Source organism: Elephantulus edwardii, unplaced genomic scaffold, assembly GCF_000299155.1.
Source record: "Elephantulus edwardii isolate Elephantulus edwardi_28Jun2011 unplaced genomic scaffold, EleEdw1.0 scaffold00054, whole genome shotgun sequence".
Classification (NCBI taxonomy): Eukaryota; Metazoa; Chordata; class Mammalia; order Macroscelidea; family Macroscelididae; genus Elephantulus; species Elephantulus edwardii.
Window position 1 is genome coordinate 3,670,124 of NW_006399804.1, and position 20,805 is coordinate 3,690,928.

General features: G+C 40.9%; 1 protein-coding gene across 1 annotated transcript in view; it reads left to right on the plus strand.

Moving 5' to 3' along the window:
• Nucleotides 1-4,872: 4,872 nt before the first annotated feature.
• Nucleotides 4,873-20,805, plus strand: part of LOC102854796 (ferritin light chain-like) — a 50,696-nt gene continuing 34,763 nt past the window's right edge. Inside the window, exons 1-2 of the mRNA XM_006887099.1 lie at nucleotides 4,873-5,041; nucleotides 5,397-5,541. Of these exons, the coding sequence (XP_006887161.1) occupies nucleotides 4,873-5,041; nucleotides 5,397-5,541 (314 nt within the window). The remainder of the gene's footprint in view (nucleotides 5,042-5,396; nucleotides 5,542-20,805) is intronic.

Consider the following 20,805-nt stretch of genomic DNA (forward strand, 5'->3'; position numbering starts at 1 on the left):
AGAGACAATGAGTTTGGCTCAGGATAGAGCAGGGTTCAGAGCTGTTGTACATAAGATTGTTATGAGTCGGAGTCAACTTGAAGGCACAAAACAACAAGCCTTTTTTATAATAACAACAAGAGCTTTTAAATAATATTTGCCTTTAAATGTGATAAAAATATACCTTCACTTTAAAAATTGTTGAATCAACCCCTACTCAAATATTTAGTGAACTTTTCTCACACTAGAGTAAACAAATCAGAACTATATGCCTCATTTCAATTTGACTACAAATTTTTAAACTACTGTTAAGAACTGCCTGTAGTCTTTTCTCTCCCTCTCTCACAGATATTCTGATTCAAGAAGTTGGAGTGTTCCATGGATTGAATTGTGTCCCCATTACACAAATGGATATAATGACACAATTTGGAAGTTCTGTAATGGTTCCCCATAACCAATAAAGCAAACAGCTGCCAGTACCCATTAAAATGTAATGTCCCTTAATCCCAACACACCTCTGATCTGACATAAGAGAAGTTTCTCTAGAGTTTGGCCAGTAACACCTTTTATCTCACAAGAAAGTACAATGAGGGGAGGAGAGTAAGGACCTTCATAATACAAGAAAGAATCACCAAGAGTGGAGTGTGTCCTTTTAGATTCAGGTTTGGTGCCTGCACTAGGAAGCTCCTTGATACCAGGAAAGGTCAGGGAATAGCTGGTCAACAGATGCTGAAGAAACAAGGACCTTCCTCTAGAACCCACAGACACAGGGAGGCTTTCCCGTAAAGCTGGCACCTTGAATTTAGACTTCCAGCCTCCTAAACTGTAAGAGAATACACTTCTGTTTGTTAAAACCATACCTTTGTAGTGTCTCTATTACAATGGCATTAGATAACTAAGAGAGGATGAGAGAATTTTCATTCCCTATAAGCGTATAGTGACCCTGTGAAGGAGAGTCCTCGGCGCTTGGGTGCCTTTCATCTTTTCTCCAGGTTCATAGGGTTTCCAGAGGCAACCTATTATGGAAGTGGATGCCACTCCTTGTTTTAATCGGGGAGCTCCACTCCACTCTCTGTCCGCATTGGGTAGCCAATCATTAACGCATTCGACACACCAGTGTCACAGTGTTCAGACTCACAGCAACCAAAAGCTTATAGGTCAGATGATACTGATGTTGCTGGAAATACTCTAAGAACCAATAGCCCGATCAGCTAGGGACTTCTAAGACAGTTATCCACCCCACTCTGCCAGGGCCAAGTTCATTCTGACCATGGAAGAATACTGATAGACTGTCCTGGCCTCACTGCCAGTCACCAAATTCCTAGCATTCCCTGGAGGCCCTCTGACTGAGCTCTGATTCCACTTTGAAGAAGGAAAAAGAAGTTTTTCCAATTCTGCTCGAGAAATGACTGAGAGAAACCTGTTTCTCAGACTATCTGAATAGCCCCACTAGTATTATTTAAAGCTATAAACTTGCATCATTCATCTATCAGGTAATGGTTGTGTGTTGCTGGGGTCCTGGCAACTCTACCACTGGTATTTCAAATACCAGCAAGATCACATATGGTGAATAACTTTCAGCGGTGCTTCAAGATTAAGATAGACTAGGAAGAAAGGCCTAGAAATCAACTTCCAGAAATTAACCAATGAGAACCTTGTAGATCATAACAGAATACTGTCCAATAGAGCACAGGATGAGGAATCCTCTTAAAACTCTTATTGTTGTCAAGTCTGAACTGACTCATAGCTGGCCTTCCAATAGATTTCCAAAGTAGTACATTGCACAGGAGTAGACTGCCTATCTTTCTGCCACTGGTAGATTTGAACCACCAGGGAGGTACACCAGGGAGGTATGGTCTATACCAGAGAACTTTCCTATGGAGGAGGTCATCAGCTATGTTGTTATTGTTGTTGTTGTTACATGCCATCGAGTCGCCTGTGACTCATAGCGACCCTATGTACAACAGCCCTAAACTCCGCTCTGTCCTGTGCCAATCACACTGTCTCTAACACTCCCATCCCAATTATCCCAGTCACTGAATCAATCCACCTCATAGAGGGCCTTCCTCTCCTGCGCCGTCCCTCCACCCTCCCAAGCATGATGTCCCTCTCCAAGGACTGGTCTCTCCTCACTACATGTCCGAAGTAAGTTAGACGGAGCCTCAGAATCCTTGCCTCCAAGGAGCCACCCGGTTTAACCCTCTCCAGGACAAATCTATTTGTTTTCCTAGCAGTCCATGGTATTCTCAGTACTCTTCTCCAGCACCACAGCTCAAAGGCATCAGTTCTCCTTCTATCCTCCTTGGTCATTGTCCAACTCTCGGATGCATAACAGGTGATTGCGAAGACCATGGCCTGTATCAGACGCACCTTAGTCTCCAGAGAGACACCACTGCTCTTCAGCACTTTGGAGAGGTCCCTAACAGCCAGTCATCAGCTATAGGATGGAAAAACCAAAAAGGTCAAATTCATTGCCACCAAGTTGATTCCGACAGTAGCTAAAACTGTAGACTTTAACATACCAACAATCATGAAGATGGCACAGAACCAGGCAATGTTTCATTTTGTTGTTCATGGGATCAGAATGAGTTGGAGCAGAATCTACAGTTAAGTAACAACAAACATTTTTTAAAGAAAACTTTCAATATAAAAGGATGATGAACTAATCCTACATGATTGGTAAAGACAGACACTAATCTGCAAGTAGACATGTAGGTAGACAGGCCTAGCAAATAGATATGGACAGGAAGAAGGACTATATCCATGGCCTTATGTAGGTTTGTCAATCAATATTTCTAATATATATTTGTATATATATTGCAAATATATCTATGTGTATAATAGAGCCAACAGGTGGTTAAAGTTATATAAATTTCTTAATTGTAATCAAACACACTGAGGGAATGACTTGCTGGTTCTACAGCCTCAGAACCATTGTGTCTCAGGACATCAAGAACACAAAGACAATGTCCTATATCTTACCATCCAGGGAAATAATAGTCATATTTACAGGTAACCAATAACACCAGAGAGATACTCACAAGTTCAAGAGGGCAGCATTTGCTCAGGGAGAAAACACAGAAGGCAGGAAGTGGTAGAAGGATGAATGGAGATGAGAATCATAGGGATGAAGCAGGAAGAATATGCTTACAACATGTAGAATATAATTCATGTCATAAAACAAAATGTGCATGAATGGTTAAACAGAAAACTCTACTCTGTAACTTTTTAGTCAATTCATGATAAAAACTTGACACTTTAATTTTTAAAAAGTAGTGGTAAAGAATAAGCCTCCAAAAAGAAAGATATCAAAGAACTTGCTGGTGCCTATGAATTTTCCATAAGCAATCAATGTCATTGTGATGCCATCAGTTTACAATAAGCAAAGTGGGCAGAGAGAAGCCAGCTCACTGACCCCATATAGAGAAGTCACCAGATTTAGCTCTAGCGGTGACAAGAGGAAGAACGTTACTTAACTCCTTCCAAGATCTATGGCCATAGATCCTTTCAGGATGCAGGAGAGAGAGAGAGAGAGAGGGAGAGAGAGAGAACTCTGTGGCAGTATAATTGAGGAATTTATCTTTAAAATATATTTCTTTTGGTTAGTTAACTTTCATTTAAGAAACCAAATATAGCTGACGGATAGCATATTGCATAGTGCACTATCTATAGTCTGTCAATTTTATCTCAGAAAAATACATTCCTGAACTGTATTATTTTAGGTGTTTACACAAAAGCCTTTATAGAACCTCAGACTGACATTAAAATTCTAATTTATTACTTCATATATTAAAGTTTTATATGTATTTAAAAATCCTTCGTGAGACATGACCTTGACTTTCCTATAGAATTCCTCTTAAACGCTATTTTATAATGGTCTCTATAAATGCTCTTAGGACAGAGTACCCTCCTAATCAGTATTTGAAAAACATTTTTTTAAATCTTTTGTCAGCATGGTATTTCTTCTCTTTATTAGAAAATAAAATCTTCATGATCTTTTATCTTTCTACTCTTTTTTCTGTTGCCAAGAAACTTAGGGAGAAGAGGTATCTCTCAATGGATTGTAATATTTCCTTTTAAGTTGTGGTTTCTAGTATGGTCATTGTCTCCTGTAACTTCCCCCAAACTGCACTATTTTTGCTTCTGATACTTTTACAATCTTGGTTTACTGATTGGGCTTCTTTTATTTCCTTTTGGAATAGTAGCTAGCCTAACAGGCAGTGATGTGGTAAATTTAGCTTCAACACTGTTGCTATTGACTGCCTTGAAGACTCTCCAACTGTATCACCCATGGTGATCTCATGCCCAACATCACAGAACACCGCCCAGTCCTCCATGACTCCCTTAAGGAGATCACCAGCCCTTTGTTCAGCTTGGACTAGAAGCTCTGCTGAAACCTGTTCAGCATCACAGCAGCATACAAGCCTCCAAAGATAGGTTCACAGTAAGGATGTTCAGACTAAAATAATTAATATAACTGTTGATTTATGTATATATGTTGTTGTTGTGTTCCACCTAGTGGGAACTAACCCATAGTTGGGCCTCCGGCAGGTTTTGCCCATTTTCCTCCCGTGGATCCGCTGGTGTACTTGAACCTTCTGCCTTTGGCTTTGCAGTGCAGCTCCTTGCCACTAGGCCACCAGAGTTTCTCCCAAGAACACTGTAATCTTTCTCATGAGCTCTCATTCCACTAGATGGCAGTGACCATGGCTGGGGATGCAGTATTTACACTTGTCGGTCAATGGTATTTCTGTTTCTTCTTCAAGTTGAAAGAGTCCTCTGGGCCTCCCCAGTGCAGCACTTTCCTTCTGGCACGTGTGGTCTCACTCTCCATGCTCGCTCCGCCCCTACTGTCAGTGTTTGTGGCAGGGCAGCCCCAGGCGCGTGGAGGGGATGGGAACCAGTCAGGCAGCGGGCGTCCCCGCAGGGTGTAGGCCTGACCTGATGACCAAGGAGCAGAGCCTCCGTGTGGCCTCCGAGATGGCGGTGGGCCTGCTGGTGGTCTTCAGAGCTCTCCTGACGCCGCCCGCCAGGGTGCTGAGCAACCTGCATCAGAATCGAAGCTAGAGAGGTGGGCGCAGAGGGAGAATAGCCTGCGCCCCCCAGAACCATGCAGAACCTTCCAAAACAGAACTGTGCCTTGACGAAAATGAGAGAAAACACTTAGTGCGGTGGTCGGAAGGGGCAACCCTCGCGGGTACACAGTTTCACACCCATGTTTCTAGTTGAATGTTTTGCATTCTTTCTAGGCCGTAGAGAGATGGGCAGAATAATTGTCTAAAAAGGTTTAGCTGAAATGTTCAGTAAAGTTTAAACATTTACTTATGTTCGGTAAAAAAAGAAAATAAATAAAATAACAATGATCCTTCCGCCACTACTACCAAATGTGCAGTATTTCCTCCCTGGATTTCCCCTAGATGGTATTTGTGTCCATGGGAGCTCAGATGGCCACAAGTGCAAGTGCACAGAGGCTCTGGTTGCCTTTTCTGATCTCCACAGCAGTGGGCACATCTGCTGGTTCCTGGACACCCTGTCAGACACTACTGTTGAAGTCAGCAGCTGGTAAACCAGAGCCTGCTCTCAGCCCACATAAGGCTCAGTAAACATGATCCCCCCCCCCATTCAAATACTCCCTGTCCTCACTCTGAAGTCTCAAAACTGATTCTAATGGTTAATGCATTCAGCTGCTAACCAAAAGGATGGCAGTTCAGGGCACCTTGGAAGAAATGTCTGGTGGACACTGAAAACATATAGTGCACAGCTCTGCCCTGACACATGTGAGAAATCAGCCCTCCAGGAACTGGTTGGCCCACATAGCAAACCAAACCTGTCCTTCCACCCCCAACTCTCATCAACGTCATCCGCACTGCACTGGTTGTGACAGTCCACCCTGTTCCACAGCCTAAAATGCAGGGCTGCTTCACTGTACACCCCAGGGCAGGCCTGTGGCTCTGAACCTACAACTGTGACATCTCCATTCCTCACAGAAGCCGAAGGAGGATTTTCTCACTATGCCATACCTCTTCTGCCCTCTTACAGGACAATCATCTCCAAGCATCCTCAAAATGAGGAATGATGTATAAGCCTCCTTAGCTTTCAGCTTTCCTTCTCCCTGTCTTTAACCAGCTCTATCTCCTGGGATGCTAGCCCAAGGAAAGAAGGTGGCACTCAAGACCCTGACTTCTGGCTTCCTTCCTGGAACTGTAAACTACCTGCTTCTCTGACTTCCCTTGTGCATCAGAGCCCTGGCTTATAGAAAAGCCTAACATCCAAGACCCTCAGCTTTTGATGCATTAGAGGGAGCTTAAGAAATGCAGAAAACACTTCCTCTGGTTCAAAGTCTGGGTTTCAACAGTCTTGCTGTGGACTTAAATGTCCTGTTTCAAATGTCAAATGCTTAACATTGATTCTTGCACTTTGCACTTCTCTGTAATAATCCTTATCCTCCCCAAGGCAAGCAAATGCCCCTGGCAGAATAGGGGGAAAGACATGCAAGTACTAAATGCAGACAAGAAAGGCAGATGCAGGGAGAATAAATCACTAAGTAGTGTGTAGATACATATTAACTTGGGTAAAGGGAAAGACAATATGTAATAAAGGGGAGGCCAGTGCCAAATGATGAAAGCAAAGGAAGACACTGGGAGGAGCACATAAGTCAAAGATAACAAAAGTAAATACTGTTATATACACAAACTTGCAATAACAATGATAATAATAGTATATGAGTGCATATACCCAAGCTGAACAGGACCAGGAAGGTGAGTGGAACTGCATCCATGAATAAATTTGACAGAAAGTGTGTGTGTGTGTGTGTGTGTGTGTGTGTGTGTGTGTGTGTGTGTTATGTGTGCTCTAAATACGTCCATGAATATACTAGGGCATGGAAGGGGCAATGTTATAAAAACAGACATATAAGAGCATCTTGAAAGAATGAATCACTGGGTTTGGGGACCCAGGACCATAGTCTCAGAGGACACCACCGTTAATCAGCAAAACAGTGGACAGATGCAATGCCCTTTTGTATCCTATTTTGGTGAGTAAAAACTGGAGTCTTAAAAGCTTGTGAACAGCCATCTAAGGTGCAACTATTGGTCTCTCTCTGTTCAGACCAAAGAAGAGCAAAGTCAAAGACGTGTGGAAACAATTAGTTCAAAGGACAGATGGACCACAGAAATCCCATCCTCCACAAACCTGAGACTAGAAGAGCTAGATGATGACTGGCCACAGCTGCCCACTGCTCTGAGAAAGATGATTAATAGGAGGAGGGAGAAACTTAAAATCATAAACATAGGAAAATAACCACTTTGCTGATCTCAGAGATTGAGGGAACTCCAAAGACTATGGCCCGTAACCATTCCTCAAGCCTAGAACCAAGCTCAGCCCAATGGCTCAGCTTTCAGTCAGGCAATAAATAAGCCTGTAAGATGAACAATAGTGTCAGGGAAGTATACACTCCTTAGAATAATCAACCATGTGAGATCAAAGGGTAGCATTTGCTCAGGCAGCAAAGGACAAACAGAAACAGTAAATACAGGGAGGAAGTAGGAAGAGTACTGTTATGTTGTGAGGATTATAATCAATATCACAGATTAAAATGTTTGTGAATTGTTGAATGAAAAACCAATTTACTCTGTAAACTTTCAGTTGAATAACAATAAAGTATTTTTGTTTGTTTGTTTGTTTGTTTGTTTGTTTGTTTTAAAGCGGGCACATGTGTAGCATGAATGGTTTCAAAGATCAGGAACCAGAATGAGACCCACCCAGTAAACTTTGAACTCTCAGTGGCTTTATCTCATTGGTTCAGGTGCCAGCTGCAAGGTCCATGCACAGAATGAGGCCAAAAATAGAATTCCCCTCTCAGCAGAGTCTCCCTATTTCTTTTCAAGGAGAAAGCTCCATCCCTTTGGGCATGTAACTTTCTAATGAATGTATCTTTACTATTTTACTCTTAAAAAAAAAGAAAGAAAAGAAAGCAGGCAGATGTTTAAAGATAGATGTATAATTGATAGAAAAAAAATGAATCTATATTTGCTCCCTTATAGAAAGATTAGAAAGAAAACAAATTCCACTCCATAATTATAGATAAATTAGTTTTGGATCCTGTAATTATTATTGAGAGCTTTAAAAAATCTGAATTATTCAAAAGTAGTAAATCAGAAGATGCTGCATCTAAAGAACTTACAAGCTTATTGGGAAGAAAAAATATGAACGTAGGGAACAATCAAACTAAGTTAATGGCACATAAAAGTATATACAAGTAGAACAAGGTACTGAAAAAGCAAGGGAGCACCAAGACATGGCCGGCTGCAGGTGTGTATTGTGTGTAGAGGTGGGACAGAGTGCAAGAAGGACAGAGAATTTTGACACTGATGCCCAACTTTTTCAATTCATGGCACACACAGGAGGAGGGGGAGGAATATTCCATCTAGTTTAGTGGGATAAACTAGAAGACTTTGAGGGAAAGGTAATTTATTTATTATCTGTTGTTATTGTTGTTGTTGTTGTTATGTACTGTCTAGTTGCCTACGACTCATAGCGACCCTATGTACAACAGCCCTAAACCCTGCTCTGTCCTGTGCCAGTCTCACTGTCAACTTTATACCATTATAATAAGAAAAAAATGTTCAAATTATTGTTGTTATTGTTATGTGCCCTTGAATTGGAATCAACTCCAGTTGAAAACCCTCCAGTAGGTTTTCAGAGGCTGTAAATCACACAAGAGGAGACTGCCTACCTTTCTCTTGCAGAGCATCTGGGGTGAATTCAAACTGCCTGCCTTTGGGTTGCCAGTGCAACTCCTTACCTACTAAGGCACTAGAGTACTCTTCAGGTTATTAGGATATATATTAAATATTAAGGTTGTATAAACTATATAAATGAGGTTTTTTTATTCTGTGTAAGTTTAAAACATATAAACTCTTTGTTAGCTTTTTAATAAGAAACTTAAGCTTAAGTTTAACAACATAACTTTTTTGCTCAATTGTATGTCAAAAAAATTTTAAAAATTTTGTAAGTAAACCATTATAAAATTTTTTTAAAAATGAAAACTTTCTAAGGGTGATTTTTACAAATGTTAAAAACAAACAAACCATCATTAATGAGAAACATTACAAAACATAAACTAACACATCTAAGACATTTTTACAACTATCAAAAATAGAATAAGGGTGAGTGTCTCTCCTGAGTCTCAATGTCAGCTGGGTGGATGTGGACTCTTGAGCCTGGAAGAGAGTTAATGCATCAAAAATACAGAATAGGTAAAATTAAAACTATTTCTCCAGCTCTTTATTTAATGATAAAGAAAACATTTACTATCAATGTGATAAATACGGATTTTTCATTCAATTAGGCTTTTCCCATATAGAATTTCAAAACAATGACAATCTAAACTTGCAGAACATGCATGTGTTGTGAAGGGAATTAACCAGCCAGCAGTGAACCTGAACACTCTTAAGAGCATACCAGCCAAAATATGTGAAAAATGTGAAGACAAAGGTTTGGTTCTCCCACTAGGAACAACTATCTGGTCACCCCACATTATACCCTTGACTATTCACCCTATGGCTTGTCCCTTGCTTCCTGGGCACCTGAAACATAAACTGGACATACCTGGGTCACCTGTACATATGAGCAATGATATACTCTATGGCTGGCTGCTAAGGAAGATGGTGAGGAACCTCCTTAGCTAGACATGGTGTGTTGTGCTGGAAAGTGGAGCTCTCTGCTCTAGGGGACCAAAGGATAGCTTGTCAGACTTTGCTCCCTCTACACCATCATCTGAGGGACCCCATACATAAGAATGTGTGATGGTGAGTTGTCAAGTGTTCCAGCCAACTCAGACCTAATCAGGTCAGTTTAACTGTTGAGGATAACAATAACTCAAAGTTACACTTGTAACCCATGTGTGGCACATGATTTAGGAAGCTCTGAGTTAAGGTCTGGTTAACTGTAGTCTTTAATATGGATTGAAGCTTAACATCAAGAAGACAAACATTCTCACCACTGGGCCAATTAGCACCATGATAGATGGAGAAGAGACTGACATTGTTGACAATTACAGCTTTCTTGGCTCCATAATCAACACTTTTGGCACTAGTAGTCAAGAAATCAAAAGACAAATTGCACTGGGAAAATCTGCTGACAAGGACCTCTCCAGAGTACTCGGAAGCAACAATGTCAGTCTAGAGACTAAAGTGCACTTGATCCTGGCCATGGTCTTCCCAATTACTTTCTATGCATCAGTGAGCTGGACAATGACTAAGGATGACAGAATAAGAATTGATACCTTTGAGTTGCGGTGCTGGGGAAGAGTATTGAACATATCATGGATTGCCAAGAAAACAAATAGGTCTGTCTTGGAAAGGGTGAATGAAACCAAGTTTCTCCTTGGAGGCTAGATTTTGAGGCTCCATCTCACATACTTTGGGCATGTGGCCAGGAGGAAGCAGTTCTTGGAGAAGGACATCATGCTTGGAAGGATAGGGGAACAGCACAGGAGAGGAAGACCCAACCCCAGATGAGATGGATTGGTACTGGGGTAACCAGGGTAATAGGGATAGGTATGTTGGAGTCAATAAGACTGACTCAGAACAGTGCAGGCTTCAGAGCTACTGTACATAGGGTCCCTATGAGTCGCACGCACATAACAATAACACAACAATTATATTCTTTGAGACTTGATTTTCACAAATGCCTTCTATGCAACTTGAACTTCTTCATATTATCAGTTCTTGATCATGTGTGACCTTCTGAAATATCTAAATGTCAACCAGTTCTCTCTGGTACAAGATATTTTCCATCTTCTTTTCATATTTTCTGCCTCAGTTCCTTCAGCCTGAAAAATGCTGAGAGTATTCTTACTTTTCTGCCGTTTAGTTGCCTTACTCCATATCTGTGCACATTTCATTATTATAATTTTCTTTATCTTTTCCAGCTACCTTTTAAAACCAGTGTCCAGTTGTTTTACTTCATAATTTGTTCCATTTGCTTTAGTTTCTCATGAGCTGTTTCTGAGTCTTTTCTAACATCCATTTTAGTTTTTCTTTCCTTTTTTTATCCTATAGCATTAAAGGGTACTTTAAGGATTACATTCCAACACAAAGAAAACAAATGCCCTCATAGTCAACATCATAAGAAATGGAGAAAATATTGAACTTGTGAAGGATTCCATTTTATTTGGATCCATAATCAATGTCAATGGAAGGAGAAATCCAGAAATCAATGAATTGCATTGTGTAAATATGCTACAAAGGACTTTTGCAAAGCATTAAAAAACAAAGATGTCACTTTGAAGATTAAGATATGTGTGCCTGACTCAGGCCATGGTATTTTTAATTGCCTCATATGCATGCAAAAGCAGGAAAACAGACTAAGAAAACCAAGGCAGGGTGAAACTCCATCTCCATACACTGGGCGTGTTGTCAGGAGGAACCAGTCCTTAGCAAAGGACATCATGCTGTGAAAGGAAGGGTCAACGAAAGAAAGACCTTCAACAAGATAGATTGGCATAGTGATTATAGCGATGGGCTAATGAATGTTGGAGATCATGCAGATGGCCCAGTACAGGGCAGAGTTTCTATCTATTCTTCATAGAGTCACTATGAGTTGTAGTTGATTTTATGTCACATAATAAAGAAGAATTGATACACTTGAATTATTGTATTGATGAAGAATATTGGAAATACCATAGACTGCCAGAAGAATAAACGAATCCATTTTAGAAGAAATTAGTTGTTGTTGTTGTTGTTGTTATGTTCCATTGAGTCACCTGGGACTCACAGTGACCCTATGTACAACAGCCCTAAACCCTGCTCTGTCCCTTGCCAATCTTATTGTCTCTGACACACTCAGTCCCATTACCCCAGTGACTGAATCAATCCATCTCATTAGGGTTCTTCCTCTCCTACACTGTCCCTCCATCCTCCCAAGCATGAATTCCCTTGCCAAGGACTGGTCTCTCCTTAAAACATGTCCAAAGTATGTCAGACAAAGCGTCAGAATGCTTGCCTCCAAGGAGAGCCTTGGTTTTACCCTCTCCAGGACTAACTTGTTTGTTCTCCTAGCAGTCCATGGTATAGTCAATACTCTTCTCCAGAACTACGACTCAAAGGCATCAATTCTCCTTCTAGCAACCCTAGTCATTGTCCAGCTCTCTGATGCACGTCAAGTAATTGCAAAGACCATGGCCTATATCAGGTACACCTTAGTCTCCAGACTGACATCATTGCTTTTCAGTACTTTGGAGAAATCTCTAACAGCAGACTTTCCCAATGCAATTCATCTTTTAATTTCCTGGCTACTGGTACCAAGAGTGTTGATTGTAGAGCCAAGCAAACTGAAGCTGTCAACAATCTCAATCTCTTTGCCATCTATTATGATGCTGCCAATCAGCCCAGTGGTGAGAATCTTTGTGTTCTTGATGTTGAGCTTCAATCCATATTGAAGGCTGAAATCCTTGAGCTTCTGAAGCAGTCTAAATATTTCTTAGAAGCCAGGATGGGGAAAAAAATTTAAAAAATTTTTTAAAAAAGAAGCCAAGATGATGAGATTTCCTCTCACTTCCGTTGGGCATGTTATCAGAAGAGACCAATCTCTGAAAAAGCACATCATGCTTGACAAGGTTAAGGGTTGGCAAAGAAAGGAAGACCTTCAACAACATAGGCTGGCACAGGAATGCGTTATACAACAACATTTGTGAGGATGGCGCAATACTGACAACATTGTCACTATGAGTTGAAATTGCCTGATGGCACCTAACAACAAGATACCTAAGACATCCTGTATTTAAGGAACTCTGGTAGCATAGTGCATAGCATGTTGTACTATTAAGCAAAAGGTTAGTGATTCATGTCCACTACTCAGTATGTGGGAGAAAGATGGATAGTCTATTCCCGTTAAGATTTACAGTCCCAGAAACCCAATGGCAGGGTACTATAAGTTGTAACCAATTTGATGGTAATGGGTTGAATTGAATCTAGTTTTGTTTATTTAGGTTTGATCTCCCACTCCCTGCTCTAGGGGATGCCCTGATTGGCCTAAAATTGTTACCAGATCCCTAAACACTCATCACAGCTATGTTTTCCAGATTGGGTTGGAATCCAGGTCCAGTCATCCCATGGCCTTTCTTTGGCCAGAGTGATTGCATGTGGACACTTAGCTGAGTTGAGCAGAGGACAGAAGGTGACTCTAGGTGCACTAGGAAAACAAGGGACTTGGGTTTGTTGTTTGAGGGGAGACACACTCTCACTCACATTCTTTACATGTCACCAGGAAGCAGGTGGCAACTATCTTGACACCAAGACAGAACTCAGCCTTGAAATAAATCTGATACTATAGGAGGTGGAACAGGAGGACAGAAAGAAGCCCTGTCCTAGTTGATGCCATTGAATGACTGGATCAAACCAGATTAGCTTTGCCTTATAGTTGGGGATTCCTGGTAGGTAAATCAGTATATTTCTGTATCACTTAAGCCAGTTTGAGCTATGTTGAAATAGAAAGAGGCCCTAAGTAATGAAGACCCCAGAAAGCACTACCACTGAACAGCCCACCTGAGAATCAAGTACAGATTTTTATCCCTTTGAGGATGGCTTCAGACCAGAGTGTGTCATCCAATCTGATCTGCTTAAGACACACTTTCCCAGAGGCCCAGAGGCTCTGGAAAAAACCCAAGGCTCACAGTGTGCCAAGTCTGCTGAGGAGGCCTGCTGATTTCATAGTCAGTCTGCTGGGCTGGCTGCTTTATTCTGTCATTACGTTTTCCATTTTATTGTTTGCAATTAGAAACACTGACTTTTAATCTAGATAATTTCTCTCTTCTTTTGTGCCTGCCTTTAAAATAGATCTGTGCTGTGGCATTGCTTTACAAACTGCCCTTGATTTTTTTCTGTTTTTCAGTATTTGGTGGATCTGCAGCCAAGAAGCCTTGGGCTTTGGATCATTATGTTCCTCTGTTTTCCCTTTTCGAGGATTCAGATAAAACTATGATGAAGCCAGACAGGCTAGAGCTTTCAGGCATTCTTCAGGTCAGGCCTTCTTTCCCAGTCAGCTTGTACCCTCTACCTGGTGTCTCCTAAAGACAAGAATGGACCTTCAACATGTCCTTGCTAAAGTCCAAGCCATCTACAAAACAGCAAATTAATTCAGATCAGAGGCATTTATTTTATAGATTCTTCCAAAAGCTCAACAACAACAAACCATAAAACTTTACATGATAGATTGCACAACATTGACAGACATGGACTCTCCCCATCCTTAACATGCCCACAGAGGCTGCAAGGAAGGGATCATTTCCATTGAATTCACTAAGACAAGACAGTTGATAACAACAAGGGCTTTGATCTGCTGATTCTTTTATTAGCTTTCTTTCTTTCATTTTTCTACTTGTGGAGAAGGGGAGCTGTGGTGGCTTAGTGGTAAGAAGCTATGCTCCAATCTCAAAGGCTCAAATCTACCAGCTGCTCTGCAGGAAAAGGATGGGCAATCTCCTCCTGTGCAATTAACTGTCTCTGAAAAGATGCTGGAGGGTCAGCTACAGGTTGATTCTGACTCAATGGTACACAACAACTTGTGGGGATAGCCATTCACTTGAATCACTAATACTCTTTGTAGTTCTTGGCTTATACCTATTAGAATACCCCCCCCCACCCCCAAGGAAATGGTGAAGAACACCAATCTGTACACATATGAAGAAGCATCAGAGTCAGTGAGTCCTTGCACCTCTGCACTTTTTGGCTTGATATCGACACAGGTTTGTTAGAGAACTCTCTCCAAAAAAAAGCAAAATTATTCCCACTCCAACTTTCAGTAAAGGATGCTGACCGTGAAATAATCCTTAAACCTTAAACCAAACACACTCCATGAAGTCTTCTTAAAACTGAGCAATAGTTAAGCTTAAAAAGTGAAAAATGTCTTCCTTGAACATTATCCTCTTTTAAGAACTATCTATATGGAATGAAATTGATAAGAGCAACTCAAAAGGTTACACATTGAACGTCTTTCCCAAGGAGGAACAATTCAGAAAAGGAGTGTGAGAATGGTTACACAATCCAAATAATCTACTTGATGTCATTAAATTGTTCTTGTAGAAATTAATGATTCAGTATATGTTTTCCCGTACATGCATCCACTCCTCACTTAATGACATGGTTAGGTTCCAAAGACCAGGTTGGTACAAGAAAACTGACATTAAACAAAAATGGAGAATAACTACATCATCCCCTAACTGCCAAATTTCATCATTACATAGCTGCCAATTTATACCATTACAAAACAGCCGAACCACTAAGAATCATGGCCCAGCCAAGGTGACACATAGCCTTAACCATGACAGTTACTCTAACTCTCACCTTCACCTTAGCAGTTATTACTGACAGATGACAGTCATTAATGCACAAAATAGTGAGAAAGTACAGTTTTTACAATTGTCACAAACATGAGACGTTAGAAAAGAGAAAATCTACAGGTGAGGAATAGATCTATTCCCAACAAATTTTAAAAAAGAAAAGGACACTAAGCCACTACTGGAATTGTTTGCATCCTAATCTCCCTACCTTTCAAACAAAGAGGCATGAATTTCAGATCAAACATACTCTCACATACAGAAGGGGGGGGGAGAAGAAGATGCAGCCATAAGTGCCCTGCTCAAAGGCACACAGTCCCAGCTGTTGTCATGGCTTGATCAGACCAGCAGCCGCCTGGAGACAGCACGTTAACGTAGGGCCCACTGGTTCAGACCAAAATACTGCGTGGGATAATGAGCAGAGGCCAAAGGATTTTGAAAGCCAAGCGGCCCTCTCCTTTGTGAAGTTGCCCCCAACTGCAGGCAGACAAAAAAGGGAAGGATGAAATGAAACAGACTTTGTCTGATTAACCTGGCACACACGCCCGCTGATCAGTGGCTTAGCTGGCAAATTGCAAGGACCCCGATGGGGGATTCAAAACTCAACAAGTGGCTGTCACTATGGAAACAACTCAAAGAACCCCAAGAATGTAGGCCTGAGGCCTGGGGAGGAGGAGGATGTATGGTTCTCTGAATATGCCATCATAGAAAGCCTGAACTGGGGAAAAGTTTAGATTAATGGACTAAAAGTCTCTGGGTCCTACAGTCAACACTGAAGTTTGTCTCCTGTGTCACAGAATTTACCAATGAGGTTGCTCTTAATATCACTGGTCTGAGGGCATCCAAGCTGCATGAGTCTTGTAGCTATAGAACAATGTAGGCTGGTCAACCACAGAATAGTGTTGGATTATGTTATATCCATGGTGCCAGAGCTTGAAAGTAGGGTAAAACAGGGGAAGTAAAATCCATCATGGGTAGGAAATTGAACTGACACTTTAACTAATCTAAAGTTTGGGGCAGTTAAGTACAGGGCTGGATTTTCTGAAAATCTAAGGAAGTGATCTGATTCAAAGCTATATTTTCAAAAAAGGCATCTCTCCAGAAAAGACTCATTTGCAAGATAAGGCCAGACTTATGTCTGAACATGTTGGTCAAGTTTAGGGTCCTGCCTTGAGGCTATGAGGTGGGGGAGCTGAGGGCTAGACTTAATGACATCTATGGTTCCTCCCAGTCCTGTGATTCTGTGATAATTGTCTGGCAAGTATAGTGATTTTCCAGTCCACCATGATTACAAGATGTTTTTTAAATGCACATTGTAGACTTTGTAAATAGCATACTCCTAGGCAATTACCTAGTCAGGAGGTTTATACAAATGTAACAGCTAATACCAGTGCAAGGTCTTCCTCTAGCATCAGGGGGCAGAAAAAGCCTCTGAAAACATGCCCACAGTCCCTCCATCAGGCTTTTCCAAGGAAGTACAAATGTCTTATCTTCTCTGGGTCTTTTTGGAGTGAGCAGGTTTAGTTCCACATGTGATGCTATTACAATAATAGTACTCATTTAAAAAAAAAACCAAAACAAACTCACTGCATTCAAGTAGGAACTGACTCATAGCTGACCTTCTGGTGGGATTCTAAGGCTGTACAGGAGAGAAGATTGCCCATCCTTCTCCCTCAGAACCTCTGGTAGATTTGAATCACCAGAGAGATGCAGTCCTTGAGTTAGCAGCAATACGACTGAACACTAACTATACTCTAGGCATTAGTCTAAGCACTTTTGTTATAAGGAATCCTGGTGACAAAGTGTGTATATGTTGGATTGCTAACCAAAAGGTTGGTGATTCAAATTCACGGAAGAAAATGGGCAATTTGCACCCATAGAGACTTGTAGTAATATTCATTGCAAACATAATTCAAAGACATCAATTCTTCTTTAATCTTACTTATCTTGTCCAACTTTCAGATGCATAGGAAGCAGCTGAAAATACTATTAATTGGATCAGGCACAGCTTAGTCTTTAAACTTAGTTCTTTAGAACTTTGGAGAGGTCCTTGACAGCATATTTTCTCAACATACACTTTTTATTTCTTGACTGTGACTGTCATTATTTTAATTTCTTTTTTATTATTATACTAATTTACTTAAAAAATTTGAATACATTGTTTTCCAGAACAGATTCTTCCAATTTGCCTCACCTCCCCACAGCCCATCAAATCCCCCTGATCACCCCCTGAACATCCTCAACCCTCTGCTTCACCCTCCCCCCATCTTTGTATCTTTATACTTATTCTACAATAATGGTTTTATGCAATATTTGTCCTTGTGGGACTGAGTTCATTCACTCAGCATAATGATCTCTAGTCCCTCCCAAGTTAGGTAATAATTTATGAAATCATTGTTCCTGCATGCTGCATAGTATTCCATTGTGTGGATGTACCATTTCTCAATCGATTTGTTTGTGGTGGACATCTGGGCTGTTTCCAAGTTCTTTTGATGGTGAATAACACTGCAATGAACACTGGTGTACAAGTCTCCGTTCATGCCTCAGTTCTCATTTTCTCAGGGTATAAGTAGTGACCCAAACCATAAAGTTCATAAGAGACAAACTAGAATCAAGCTTAGAAATGGTAGTTCAAGAGATAAAAAGACTGCCAAAAAAGCCAGAAATGTACAGTCTGAAGAAGATAAAATTGGCAAATGGAACCTTCTAAAGATTAAGTGTATATGTGCACCAAAAACTTTTCCCAACAGGGTGAAAATAAAACCTACCAACTGAGAATAAGCATTTGGTTAATACCATCTCCGACAAAAGTCTAATAACAAAAGGTTACAGAAAACTCCTGGACCTCCTCAAGAAAAAGACTGAAAACCCAATGACAAAACGGGCAAAAGACATGGAAAGACTTTTCACAGCAGAAGATATTCCAATGGTAAACACTGGCAATAAGAGAGACGCAAATCAAAACTACAATGAGGTATCATCTCACTCTAGTAACAGGCAAAGTTTAAGGCAGCAAGTAATAAAAGTTGGAGAGAATGTAGTGAGAAAGGACCCTTAATACATTGTTGGTGGGATTATAAAATGGTACAACCATTCTAGAAAGCAGTTTGGTGCTTCCTCAAAAAACTGAACATAGACATTCTATATGATTTTTATTTCTTGATTGCTACTACCAGTCTATGCCAGTCTATACCAGTCTCAAGTTTAGAGGACAACTGCCTGGCTAACTGTCTGGAAGAGATCCCTATTTGTTCCAATTCCCCCCAAAAAAGGTGATCTAATAGAATGTGAAAATTTTCTAATAATGTCATTATTATCATATCCAAGCAAAAAATTCCTGAAGATCATCCAAAACCAGTTTGAACAGTACACTGACAGAGAACTGCCAAAAGTTCGAGCTGGGTTTAAAGAGTCTGTGGCACCAGAGCACCAGGCACTGCTGATGTTAGACGAATACTGGATGAAAACAGAGAATGCCTGAAAAATGTCTATCTGTGTTTTATAGACTATGCAAAGGCATATATGATTTTGTGGATCATAGTGAGCTATAGGTAATATTGAAAAGAATAGGAATCCCAGAACACTTAATTGTGCTCATTTGAAATCTATATCTAGACCAAGAAGCTGTTGTCTGAAAAGAACAAGGGAACATTGCATGATTTAAAATCAGATTCAAGCCATGGTCTTTGTAATTACTTGCTATGCATCAGAGAGCTGGATAATGACTAAGGATGACAGAAGAATCAATGTCTTTGAGTTGTGGTGTTGGATAAGGGTCTTGAACATACCATGGTCTGCCAAGAGAACTGCCAAGGTCTGTCTTGAAGAGGGTGAAACCTAGCTGCTCCTTAGAAACAAGGAATTTGAAGCTCTGTCTCACATACTTTGGGCACACGGCCAAAGGATATCATGCTTGGAAGGGTAGAGGGACAGCACAGAAGAAGACCCCAGAAGAGATTAATTGACACAGTAACTGGGATAATGAGGCTAAGTGTGTCAATGACAGTGAGACTGGCTCAGGATAAGGCAGGGTTCAGAGCTACTGTACATAGGATCACAGTAGGATAATGGGGGTTGGGATATAGGATTCTGTGAGACTGGCTTAGGATAAGGCGTGGTTCAGAGCAATTATACATATGAGTCGCAGGTGAATTGATGGTACATAACAACAGCAACAACATGAGTCACAGGCCACTTGACGACACATAACAACAACGTTCTAATAACAATTCATTTACAAAAACAGGTGGTGACTGAGTTTAGCCAATGAGATGTAGTTCACTGAGCCCTGAAATCTCTCGAAGAAACTCTAGTAGTTAAAGTATCAGTTAACCAGAACATTGGTCAGGTAAACATGTCAGCTACTATTCCATAGGAGAAAAATGAAGCAGTCTTATTTTTCTTCTGTGATGATTTATAGTCTTGCTTGAAACCCTATGGGCGAGTTATACTCTATTCCACAGGGTCACTGTTGTTGGAATTAACTGGATGACAATGGGTAGGTGAGTTTCCTTGGTGGCACAAATGGTTATGTACTTAGCTACTGACTGAAAAGTTGACAGTTCAGATCTACTCAGAGGCACTTTAGAAGAAAGTTCTGGCAATTTACTTTTAAACATTTACAGACATTGAAAACTTTATGTATCATAGGTATATTCTGAAACACATGAGGTCACCATGAATTAGAATCAACTGCTTTCCAACTAGTTTGGTTTCAGTGTAGAACATGCTTAGAGTAATCCTAGCCCAGGTTGCTGTATATTCATTGATTCTCATCTGTCATTGAATGGAGGGTGCTCCTAGGAGCATGAACTTAAAGCACTTCTGGTTGACCCTTTTGGCCTGAGGTAAAGTCTCCTGCAGAGCCACAGGTTTCCCAGTATCAGTCTCAGCCTTATAGAGGTAAATGCCAGGGGAGAATTGATTGGAGGGCTCACAGTGTTGGCTACAGAAGAATGCAAGGGCTGACTAGCATCATCACTTTCAGAAAGACTATCCTCCCTTCCAGAAACACCTTTAACTCTGTACCTTTCAGATATGGCCACTGTAATATCTGAGATGTTTAGCTTGTTAGGCAAAGTTCCCACTGTTAGTCCAACCTTGACTTTGTTCTTTCCTCCTGAAATCAAGGCTCCATCTTGTGCTCTGTATTTGAACCTCTGACCTGGCAAACTGCCTGCTCTTACCAGTTCACCACTGGAAGCTTCAGCCTGACCCTGGGAAGGGGGCAAGCAGCTAAAAGCATGGGCTCTGGAGTCACATTGGCTAGGTTTGAAGTCTAGCTCTACCTTATACTAACTGTATGACTTTAGGCAAATTCCTTAGCCTCTCTGATCCTCACTGTCATTATCTATAAGTACAATCTATATGCAAATAACCATTACAATGCCAGTATCAAAGCCTTACTGGAGGGGGGAGAGCAATATTGAGAGGATGAAGTAACTAATTGCTATAAAATGCCCAGTGTAAAGAAGTGGCAGCCTTCCATT